General features: G+C 39.3%; 3 protein-coding genes across 3 annotated transcripts; 2 read left to right on the top strand and 1 right to left on the bottom strand.

Moving 5' to 3' along the window:
* Positions 1–2,774: 2,774 nt before the first annotated feature.
* On the bottom strand, positions 2,775–4,658 carry LOC141696534 (uncharacterized). The gene has a single exon (XM_074500662.1). The coding sequence runs from the start codon at positions 4,656–4,658 to the stop codon at positions 2,775–2,777; it is 1,884 nt and encodes a 627-aa protein (XP_074356763.1).
* A 3,474-nt stretch (positions 4,659–8,132) lies between these two features.
* Positions 8,133–9,543, top strand: LOC141696525 (uncharacterized). The gene is made up of 3 exons (XM_074500657.1): positions 8,133–8,401; positions 8,476–9,010; positions 9,151–9,543. Exons 1-3 carry the CDS (start codon positions 8,133–8,135, stop codon positions 9,541–9,543), a joined length of 1,197 nt encoding a protein of 398 aa, XP_074356758.1.
* Positions 9,544–9,603: 60 nt separating this feature from the next.
* LOC141696519 (uncharacterized) lies at positions 9,604–10,288 on the top strand. The gene is made up of 2 exons (XM_074500650.1): positions 9,604–10,000; positions 10,260–10,288. Exons 1-2 carry the CDS (start codon positions 9,604–9,606, stop codon positions 10,286–10,288), a joined length of 426 nt encoding a protein of 141 aa, XP_074356751.1.
* The last annotated feature ends 2,240 nt before the right edge of the window (positions 10,289–12,528 follow it).

Raw genomic sequence — 12,528 nt, 5'->3', positions numbered from 1 at the left:
CAAGGTTCCTTTCTTTTGCTGATTAAAATCAAAAAATATTAAAACAATAATATATGTAGAATGCAACTATTTAAGTTCAATGCTTAAACAGAGGTTACCTCTTCTTCCAACAATCCAACATAACCCTTTCTAGATGTGCGGTGAGGATATTTTCGATTGCTCACCCGCTCCATTTATTTTTCACTAAGTGACTACAACAAACATTTTAAATAATATTAACATGCTATTTTTCCTAAAATATTTGTAATACATAAAAATATCAGTTCATAACATAAATAAAACACAGATATAAACACACGATCTCTTTCGCGTATACCTTCCATGTCGAGGTAGTCCTTTCAGCAACAAAATTTTTCCAAGCCTCCTTACCAACAAAAGCATACTTCACTGGAGGCTTTCGTAGTTTTTTCTTCTGTCCAAGATACGGCTTAACATAATCCCTTGTTAAATTTGCTTTAAAATTTCTCCACTTTGCTCCTGCAAACCTGATCAGCCCCTTCTGAAGTTACTTGGGGACTTTAAATGTCTCCTGAAACCAATGTTATCCTCTACATGAGTACAAGAAAATGCAAAATTTACAAAGTGCATAAGAAATTGCTTATTTATATACCTTCACATCGATCCATATTTTCTCCTTTAGTTCATCGGGTACCTTTGACCAGTTAGGATAATCAATCTGAATCATCGTCCTAGCCAACATTCCGGTGTAGGACTGTAGACTGTGCCTTGCATTCCCGACTGGAACTCCATGTGCATTGCACGATACCTTTGCTTTCTTGCCCTGCTCCTTTCTCACCACCACTTTGTGCATAGCGGAAACCCCTCGGGCAGATCCATACCTTTTCTTTGTAGTTTCGGAAGTAGTGATTGTTGCCTTCGTGTCTTCCATAGAATCCACATTTTCATCTTGAGGTTCAGTTTCCGGCTGCAAGCTTTTATCCACCTCCTCATCTGACTTGTCTTGTGCTTTAGATATTTGTTTTTTATTTACCATTTATCTTTTTCAATCTGAAAATGAAACATATATTTCATTAGTCACAAGCATATATAAATAGTTTTAAATAGTCATAACTAAACTAGTGAAGTATGCATACATAAACAGTTATAAACAGTTATAAACAGTCAGACACGATGACTATATGCATTCATAAACAGTCATAAACATACGAAAATTCAAATAATATCATTAGGCATAAACAATGCTAAACAGTTACAAAAAAGGAGATACATGACTGTAAATAATATTGTCACTTCTTAACCCAAGTGCCCTTAATATTTTCTCTAATATTTTTTTCAACATCTTCACCGACATCACATATAGGAATTTGGCAGCAGAATGGGGGATTTTCCATGGTTGTGTCTCCTAAATCATCGTCGTTATACACATCTTGGTAGTCTCGAGTTGTAGAGGTTAATACAACGGACCACTTGGCATCCACCGGATCTTCAATATAATAAACTTGCATTACTTGATCCATAGACACATATTTATCTCTTTTGTGGCCTTGTCGACTTAGATCGACAAGTGTGAACCCAAGATCATCGACCTTAATTCCCTTGTCATTATCTGCCCAATTACATAAAAATAACGGGGCTTTGAATGCATGATAATCTAGCTCCCATATTTCTAAGATAACACCGTAAATGTCAAGTCACTTTCTACGGGGTTCAAATCTTTAGCGCTAGACACTTGGATAGTTTTAGCAACTAAAGACACTCCGCTGTTTTGAACAACCCTCACACCGTCTCACTCTTTTGTAAAGTATCGGACCCCGTCTACTAGATAAGCTTCGTAAGTCAAAACTGAAAATGATGGTTTTCCGGCTATCCATCTTATTGTCTCTGAAACTCCTCCAGGATTCTCCTCCATTTCACTACTAACCTACACATTTTCAGAAACAAAATACTTCTAAATTTTATATTACTACAGAGCAAATAAATTAGGCACAAATGAAACTATAAAAATACTAACTTTTTCTAGAAACTAATCGGCAAAAAGGCGATTGTGCTCTCTCAAGAGCCAATGAACACTTTTCTTTTTTCCTTGATGGATTCCCTCTAGATACTCCTTATGCATTCTAACAGAAATAATATAATCATTAACTAGCCAGTAAATATATAATTTATATATTAATTGAACAACCACAAAATTAATAAATTCTTACAAAATATATGGTTGTACTTCAACGTTGTTTAGAAGAACATGTAAATGAGCTTCATCCCGCTCTTTTTCTTCGATTGATTTCATTGTCACAACAGATAATGGACCACTTAACTTGCCTTCATATTTATGAAGACCAGCAGTGGTGCAAGCTTTCTTGACAAACTCTTGGCAGAATTCTACTGATTCTTCTCCCAGATAGCATTCAGCTATACAACCTTCGGGGTAATAACGGTTGCGTACGTAACTCTTCAACACCTTATTAAACCTCTCAAATGCATACATCCATCTATAAAATACCAGCCCACATAACCGTAATTCCCGAACCAAGTGCACTATGAGATGTATCATTATATCAAAAAATGATGCAGGAAAGATTTTTTCCAACTCACAAAAAGTTACTATTACATCTGATTACAATTTATCTAGTTTCGATACGTCTACAACTTTGCTGCACAAAGCATTAAAAAAGAAACACAACCTAATTATGGTGACCCTGACTTTTTTTGGAAGTACCGCACGAATTGCAATAGGAAGCAGTTGTTGGAGTAAGATGTGGCTGTCGTGGGACTTCATCCCAAACATCTTTAATTCTTCCATGGAAACACAGTTTTTAATGTTCGACGCGTGTCCATAAGGAAGTTTCATGTGCATTAACGATGATAACATTTTCTTTTTTTTGCCTTGGACAAATTAAAAATCGAAGGGGGTAAGTAGGTTTTTTTTCTCCTTTTTGTGGAGCTAGATCAGCCCTAACTCCCATGTCAATCATGTCAAGACGAGAAGCTTCACTATCTTTAGACTTAGATTTCATGTTTAGTAGTGTGCCGATCAAGCTATCACACACGTTCTTCTCGACGTGCATGACATCTAAACAATGACGGACATGGTGAAACTTCCAATATTCTAATTCGAAAAAAACCGACTTTTTCTTCCATGGACAATCAACCTTCTTTGACTTCCTTACTTCCTTCCCAAACTGAAATTTAATTTTATCTTGCTGCAATAAAACCTCTTCTCCAGACAGAGGTTGACGTGCCTGCCCTAATTCTTGTTGTCCATTAAAAGCTGCCTTTTGCTTCCTATATGGATGATTCCTAGCCAAGTAACGCCGATGGCCTTGGTAATACATCTTCCTGCTATGGTTTAAATACTTGGCAACTGTATCATCAGCACATACTGGACAACAAATATAACCTTTATTAACGCATCCGGACAGATTTCCATATGCAGGAAAGTCATTTATTGTCCACAATAAAATTGCTTTTAAAGTGAAATATGACTTGGTGTATGCATCATAAACATTTGGTTCACCTTCTTCCCACAACTTCTTTAAATCATCGATTAAAGGCTGTAAATATACGTCAACGTCATTGCCAGGCTCATGTGGACCAGAAACTAAAATTGTTAGCATCATAAATTTCCTCTTCATACATAACCACGGAGGAAGATTATAAATCACTAATACTATTGGCCAACAAGAGTATCTATTGGTTAGACCGTTAGTATGTGGGTTTATACCATCTGCAGACAATGCCAAATGAATATTTCGTGCATCACTACCGAAGGGAGGCCACCTATAGTTGATATTTCTCCAAGAAGGAGAGTCGTCTGGATGCCGCATCTTTCCGTCTTCTATTCGCTGCTTTGAGTGCCAGGTCATTAGTTCAGATGTAGAAGGATATTTAAACATCCGTTTGAATCTCGGTATAATTGGAAAATACCACATTACTTTAGCAGGAACATTAATCCTTATTTTACCATCCTTTCCTAACTTCCAGCGAGATAAACGACACTTAGGACACTCGGAAGCATCAACATTTACCCCCCGATACAATATGCAATTGTTTGGACATGAGTGATAATTTATGTATTCTAGGCCCAAGTCGGATAAGGTTTTCTTGGCTTCATATGCATTAGGTGGCATCACATTGTCCTTAGGAAGGAGAGAGCCAACGGTAGACAGCAAATCGTTAAAGGCACTATCACTAATTCCGAACCTAGCTTTCCAATTGTGCAATTTTAGCATCGATTCTAACTTGGTACATTCACTACCCTCATACAAAGGCTGTTCAGCATCAGCCACAAATCTCCTAAACTGATACGACTCATTATTGTACTCACTCAAATTATATGCAGCATCACAAACATTGACTATTTCTGATGCAAGGCCAGGGGAAGGTATCGGTGCGCGGGCAGACGTAGGTGTAGGGGCAGGCGTAGATGCAGGGGTCGGAGCATTTCTATTAACTGATGACCTACTTGCAGACCCTTGTGTATGCCAAATCCAATCAAGGTACCCCAGACTAAAACCATTTTCATATAAATGTCTCCTGATAATCTTAATTGCAAATTTTTTGAAGTTAGCACATCTTTTACAGGGGCAGGGGATTCTTTTAGGATCACTAGCATTTTCCTTGGCAAATATCAAAAACTCTTCAACCCCGATTTCATAGTCAAGTGTGTCCCTATCTTTGAAAATCCAAGATTTGTCCATGTTATTCTCAAACTACCTATTTGTCAAATAACATATTAATTTACTATATACTATAGTACATTTACTACCTAGTATAATCAATATAAAATTCCTATATTCACTCATAAACCATGCTATTTACAACGACAAGCCCCAAACATAAATATATTTACAAACAACACAAACACAAATATATACAAGCACTTGTTATTACATGTAAATCCGTATTTTAACTACACATACAACTACACATGCAGCAACTACACATTTAAATTTCACATGCATACATACAACTACACAAATATATATATGCAACCCAAACATATATAAATAGATATGTAAAGAAGAATATACCTAACAAAGCAAGCTCCAAAATCCCAAGAAACACAGCAACAAACTCCAAGACCAAAATCCAACTTAATTAGCTCCGAGATTTAAGCTTTAATAAACCCTTAGCTACAAGATTTAGCTCCAAGAAACTCTACTCCTCACCTTAAACTTCAATGAACACACTTAACTCCTTAATCTTCGAATCTGTCACAAAAATTGAAACAAATGAGAAAAAAACATTTGAAAGAAAGACAGTAAGAAATTAAGAGATGAGTTGAAGAAATTGAGAGGTTTAATTGGAGATTCAAGGTCTAATCGGAAAGGGGAAAAACAGTAAGCATACATTTGAGAGCTCTAGGTTTAGCAGTCGAGAGAGAAAGGGGGAATGAGTGAATGAGTTTTTGTTTTTGTTTTTGTGGAGATTGTATTTTTTGTTTTTGTTTTGATTTTGATTTATTTTTAATTTTATGTTATAATTTTATTAAAGTGAATGAGTGAATAGGCGGGATGGGGAAATATACTAGGGGGAAAAATTTGGCTAAGGGCGGGGAGCAAAAGGGAGAAGCAGCGGGCTCTAATTTTTTAAAATTGAGCTTAGACATCGGTTATTATGTCAACCGATGTTAAAAAGAAATTGGACATCGGTTTATATGTTAACTGATGTGACATAGTTTTTAAAAGAACAACTTAGACATCACTTTACTCAAAAGCTGATGTAAACATACCAAAAAGACATCACTTTTTTTTATGTGATGTAAAAAAGGCTTTTAACATCAGTGACTTTTCTGACTGATGTCTAATGTGTGATGTCTAATGCTGATTTTCTAGTAGTGCTAAGTGCCCTCCCGAAAGCATGATGTAGCTCCAGGATAGGGCCGGAAAGTATATCAAGGTGGAGTAGAGTATGAAGAAGATGGCTGTGAATAATAAACCTACTGGAAACAAGAAGTGGAAGACGGATCAAGAGTGCAATTCCAAGGACAAGTATCCATGAACTGGAAAAACTATGACTCATCCTCTTCTAAGAAGAATCAGCGACCAAGGTTTACTGAATATGCGAGGTTGATCGCTTCAAGGAGCCAAATCCTTATGGTAATTGAGAAGGACAAAGATTACAAATGGTCGAAGCCAATAAGGGGGGACCCCGAGAAAAAAGACAAGAGTTGATACTACAGGTTTCATAAAGATGTTTATCATGATACTGACGATTATAGGCAACTCGTGGATGAGATTGAGTATTTGATCCGAAAGGGAAAATTCGGACATTTCACCAAGGGTGAAGAGGCTGGAGGCCAAAAAAGAGACAATGATCAAAGAGATGACGATCGAAGGGGTAACGACAGAGATCGCAACCCACAGCCCCGTGGGCCAGTAATCAATATAATCTCAAGAGGTCCTATAACAGCTGAAACTACAAGAAACTCCCCAAAAGCTTATGCGAGAGAAGTAATGATCATAGTTGGAGAACCAACTAAGCATTCTAAGTCAGAGATGAAGCTTGAATTTGGTGACCTAGACCTTGAAGGTTTGAAATTTCCTCAGGATGATCCTCTGGTTATCACTCTGATAATTGGAAATTGTCCTGTTATGAGGGTCCTAGTGGACAATGGAGCTTCTGTGGAAATTCTATTCCATGATACATTCATAAGGATGTGCTATAATAATTCTCAACTAACTCCATCTGATGCACCCATCTATGGATTTAACCATGTGGAATACAAAGTCGAAGGAGCAATACAACTTCTCGTAACTATAGGGAGGCCATGCAGATGTTAAACTTTTAGGTTGTTAAGGCAGCCTCTACTTACAATGCTATTATGGGTAGAGCAGGGATCCATGTTTTTAAGGATGTGCCCTCAACCTACCACATGGTACTGAAGTTCCCTATTAGGAATGGTGCTGGAGAAGCAAAAGGAGATCAGAAAATGGTTTGTAATTGCTATGTCGCAGCACTTAGGCTCGATGGAATTGGGGGGCAGGTCCTCCTCATAGAAGACATAGATGTCCGAGAGAATGACGAACTGCAAGGGAAGCCAACCGAGGACCTGGTCCCAATTCCCTTAGACCCCTTAGACCCGGAGAAGGTCACATATATTGGGGCATCTATAGACAAGCCCTTGAAGGGCCAAATGATAGCTTTCCTATAAGAGAACAGTGATGTGTTTGCTTGGACAGCAGCTGATATGCCTGGGATTGAACCGAACCTTATAACTCATAAGTTGAATATTGACCCAACCCGAAAGGTTGTGAAGTAAAAGAAGAGAACTTATGCCCCTGATAGGCTGAAAGCCATAAAGCAGGAGGTCGAGAAGCTTTTAGAAGCCAGATTCATTGAAGAAGTGCAATTCCCTGAATGGTTGGCCAACCCCATAATGGTTAAAAAGGCCAATGGGAAATAGAGGATGTGAATTGACTTCATTGACTTGAATGATGCTTGTCCCAAGGACTGTTACCCCCTACCGAGGATTGATACCCTGGTCGATGCCACTGATGGACACGAGATGCTAAGCTTTATGGATGGCTTTAGTGGTTATAATCAGATTAGAATGCATAAGGATGACACCCCCAAGGTATCTTTCATAATTGACTTTGGTGTATTTTGTTATCTTGTTATGGCTTTTGGACTTAAGAATGCAGGAGCTACATACCAAAGACTGGTAAATAAGATATTTGCCCATCTAACTGGGAAGATCATGAAGGTCTTTATTGATGACATGTTAGTCAAAATCCTAAGCAAGGCCGACATATTAGTCACCACAGAGAGGCATTGAAGTTCTGAGGCACTACAAGATGATGTTAAACCCAGCCAAGTGTGCTCTTGGCACTGGGTCAGGAAAATTTTTGGGCCACATGGTCTCTAAAAGGGGAATAGAGGCCAACCCTGACAAGATCAAAGCTATCCTACATATGGAGCCACCACACTCCATCAAGGATATTCAGAAGCTTTCAGGAAAAACCGTAGCTCTAAGGAGGTTTATCTCCAAGTCTGGAGATAAATGCCTACCCTTTTTGAAAACCCTTAAGAAGGTGAAGAATTTTAAATGGACAGCTGAGAGCCAATAGGCCTTTGAACAGATAAAGAAGTACATGACTGAAGCCCCTTTATTGGCCAAACCAAGTCCGGAGGACACCCTTTATTTGTACATCGCGGTATCTGAATAAGGCATGATTGCAGTCCTCGTGAAGGAAGAACATAAGCTCCAGAAGCCTGTACACTATATAAGTAAGGTGCTGCATGGAGCAGAGTTGAATTACTCCACCACGGAGAAGTTCGTGCTTGCTCTCATCACAGCCTCCAAGAAGTTGAGACCATACTTCCAGGCTCACAAGATCAAAGTCCTGACAGACCAACCCTTGAGGAACATTCTTCAAAGCCCGAAGGACAGTGGAAGGCTCATCAAGTTGGCAATTGAGTTAGAAGAATTTGATATCAAGTACTAGCCTTGAACGACCATTAAGGCTCAGGCCTTAACAGACTTCGTGTTCGAATGCACCATTAATGACCAAGAAGTCAGGGGCAAGAGATAATAACCCCAGAAGGAGGAGAGAATGATAAGAATAAAGAAACCACCCAGAAAGAGTATTGGGTTCTTCATTTTGACGGAGCGTCCAAAACAAAATTTAGTGCTGTAGGCCTAGTCTTGCAAAGTCTCGATGGGTTTATGATTGAGTATGCTTTGAAGTTGGATTTTCCAACTACGAAGAATAAAGAAGAATTTGAAGCATTGATAGTAGGCTTAGGCTTCGCTAGAGCCGTGAGGGCCAAAAACATGAAGGTCTGTGGAGAGTCAAGACATGTAGTTGCTCAGGTTAATGGACAGTTTGAGGCCAAAGATGATACTGTGGCCAAGTACCTGAGAGTCATAAAGGGAATATTGACTCAGTTTGATGAATGGTACGCAGAACATGTTCCGAGAGAGGAGAAAACTATGGCTGATGCCTTGTCTCAGTTTGCCTCATCTGAAATCGAGAACTATCCGAAAAGCATCTACTTTCAGGTCTTGAAGACCCCTACTATTATTGTCATAAATCTGATAGCACCGGTTGGTGTGACAAACTATTGGATAGACCCGATCAAGTCCCACTTAGAGACTTGGTGGCTCCCCGATAATGCCCAGAAGGCACGCAAGTTGTAAGTTAGAGCGTTGAGCTATTTATAGGTTAAAAGCCTTCTCTACAAAAGGTCTTTTGTTATTCCTTACCTGAGTGCTTGAGACCTCTTGAAGCAGAAGAGGCACTTAAAGAAGCCCATGAAAGGATTTATGGACAACACTTGGGGGGCAGGGCCCTCACTCATAAAATAACTCGGTTGGGATTTTACTGGACAACTATGCTAGCTGATGCAACAACTTATGTGAAGAAATGTGACAGATGCCAGAGGCTTGCTCAAATAGTACGAAAGCCCCCAGAGAGGCTTACATCTATTAGCACACCCATCCCTTTTTTAATGTGGGGAATGGACATACTTGGACCATTTCCTGTAGCGTCGGGACAGAGGAAGTTCATTATGGTCGATATAGACTACTTTACAAAGTGGATTGAGGCTAAAGCACTAGCCAAGATAGCCACCAAGTGAATTGCCCAATTCTTCTCGGAGAATGTGATATGCCGATTTGGAATCCCATGCATCCTTGTCATGGATAATGAGAAACAATTTGATAATACAGAGATTAGAGAGTACTGCGATGACAACAGCATAGAGCTTCGCTTCACCTCGGTTATTCACCCACAAGCAAACGGACAGGTGGAAGTTGCCAACAGAATCATCCTGGATGGACTTAAGAAAAGGGTTGAAGTCTCGAGAAACACCTGGGTGGATGAGTTGCTACATATACTATGGGCAAATCGTACCACCTGTAAAGTGACAACTAAAGCTACCCCATTCATGCTGGCCTACGGAGCCATGGCTGTGGCGCCCCTTGAGATCACGCCTGGATACCCTAGGATCGAAGCTTATGAATCAGAAACCAATAAAGAAGGCATGAGGCTCGCTCTCAATCTTATTGATGAGGTCAACGATGAGGCCAACACCCGTAATGCAGAACATCAGCGAAGAGCCTCCCTCTATTACAATAGAAGGGTTAAAGAAAGGTTTTTCATCAAGGAGACTTGGTTCTAAAAAAGATTAAGGCGTCAGGAGTCGGAGTGAAGGGAAAGTTAGCCCCTAACTGGGAAGGACCTTATAAGGTCAGGAAGATATTAGGACGAGGATCCTATAAGTTAGAAACCATGAATGGTGATAAAGTGCCCCACACTCGGCATGCTTCAAACCTGAAGGTTTATTATATTTAGGACATTTACTACATGTTCCTAGTACTTAGTATTAAGTTTATAAATAAGGTCGATAAAACCATCTGTTGTAAGGGTTGAACCCGTTTCTTAAAGATATTATCTATTTATGCAAGTTTATTTCTATCATCTTATCTACCAATTTATTTAAGTACGAGCATCTAAAGAATGCAAGTCCCGAAAAACCAAATGCCGAAATAAAAAGACAAGTATGAAATGAAACAAAATGAATTGCATAGATAGGGATCCCGAAGGATCACGAGTTAAAGTCCCGAAGGACCAATAGTTTACAATCAATAAGGTTCGAATAAATAAGTTTTGAAAATATAGCCACAAGAGGCAACTAAAGCCATGCAAGGCCACACAAATCACTCGTCAGAAGAACCTTCTCCCTCATCTGACCCTAAGCTGCTGCTTTTTTAAACCGGCTTCCTAATCTTCCCGTGAAGGGCTGCTCTAGAGTTAGGGCTACCCGAGGGGGTCTTACCCTTAGAACCATAACCCCCATGACTAGAACTCGATTGAGAACTCACATGAGGAGTCGAGGGAGCATATTCGGAAGCTTGTCCGGATGGATCCATAATGGGTAGCTGCAAAGGGCAAGATAGAAGACCCGGGTCGATGATATCCGACCACATGCCTTGAGCATCGTTACCTCCCCTCTTCTAATCTAGAGCAAGGTTGACAGGGTGCATGTGATCATCATGCTCTTCCATCATCTTAGTGAATGACGAGGATCTGTGGTATGAGTCTACGAGCTTTCTCCATTCTTTCTTCCTTTTCTCCTCCGTCTTGGCATATTTCCTCTCCATGGCAGCAAGCTTACCCTCATTTCGTGAGCTTTGGACTCCCACTCCCCCGAGGAGATAGTCATTTTGTTCATGAAAGTCTGCAACACAGCATAGTCACCTCTCATCTTGACAGCCTAGGTGGAGGACACGGCGAAGTAGGCGTTGGCCTAACAAGGAAAACATGAATAGAGTTATAAAAAGTTTAAGTAAGAAAGGCCGAGTCCCCGAGGAGTGATTCCTATATCATTTTCCAAGTTATAAGAAAAAGTGCACTTAAACGGAAATTTATACAAGGAGAACTGTACCTGGTATAGGGCTTAAGCCCCCAACATCTCGGCCTCGAGAAGCTTCTCACCGGAAGAGACAAATAGGAGGTCAGGATGAGCAATGAAGTTCTTCGACCACTCAAGGGCAAGGCCCGGACTGCCAAGTACAGAGTCATTGGTAGAGGTACCCCATCCTGGCCTAAAAGGGGTCCTGGCTAGGACTGAACAAAACCGAACCGAAACTGAACCGAACCGTATAATTTCGGTTCGGTTTGGTTTGAGTTTTTTCAAAAATTTTGGTTAATTCGGTTTTTCGGTTTAAACCGAAATAATATCGGTTCGGTTCGGTTTGTCAAAAAAATATTTCGGTTTAACCGAATTATCCATACATATATTTTTCAATTAAATTATATATATATATAATATAGTAATTGAGCAAGAGTGCAAGAAATTAACTTTTGTGTTTGTATTGGTGAATAACTAAACCATATAACACAATAAGTAGTTAGTACATGTTTTAGTTTGTAAACTAAAACTTAATGGTCGTGACCTGTGAATTCAATTCGCATATTTTTAATTTTAAAATCACAATTTTGTTTTAATTTCTTTTTTATTAAGCCGTGTAAATTATCTTTAACTTATCTTGTTTTTTTTAAAAAAACAATTTTGAAGTGACTATAAGAACTAATGTGCAACTTTATTTGTGTTGTAGAAATTATTTTTTTAAAAAATTTCGGTTTTCATAAACCGAATCGAATAAACCGAAATAATTCGGTTCAGTTTTTGGTTCGGTTTATGCATCAAATCGGTTCGGTTCGGTTACAAAAAATTTAGCAATTCGGTTTTTGGTTAATTCAGTTCGGTTCAGTTTCTGACCGAATTGACCGAATGCTCAGCCCTAGTCCTGGCATTCTCGTCAAAGTCTTTAGTCATCTTCTAACCGGATCCCAACGCCTCAAAGAAGGAAGGAATCTTAGGAACACAGTTAGCCTTCTTGGCTACATCTCTGGCCATCACACCTGTAACAGCATCGCTCATGTTGAAATTGGCATCAATAGCCTCGGCAGCTGAAACAAGAAGAAAAGAAAGCAGATATAAGAATAAACTTACACAAAGTTAAGGAGAAATGAAAATAAATACTTTCTATAGAGAGGCTGTTAAGGCGAACTTCAACAAGCTTGGTTTCTGTTACGAACTCCCAATAAGGGGTTCTCC

This window comes from Apium graveolens, chromosome 2 (genome assembly GCF_009905375.1).
Source record: "Apium graveolens cultivar Ventura chromosome 2, ASM990537v1, whole genome shotgun sequence".
NCBI classification, from domain to species: domain Eukaryota; kingdom Viridiplantae; phylum Streptophyta; class Magnoliopsida; order Apiales; family Apiaceae; genus Apium; species Apium graveolens.
The sequence above is the reverse complement of the archived record's forward strand: the minus strand, read 5'-3'. Positions and strand labels throughout refer to the sequence as shown.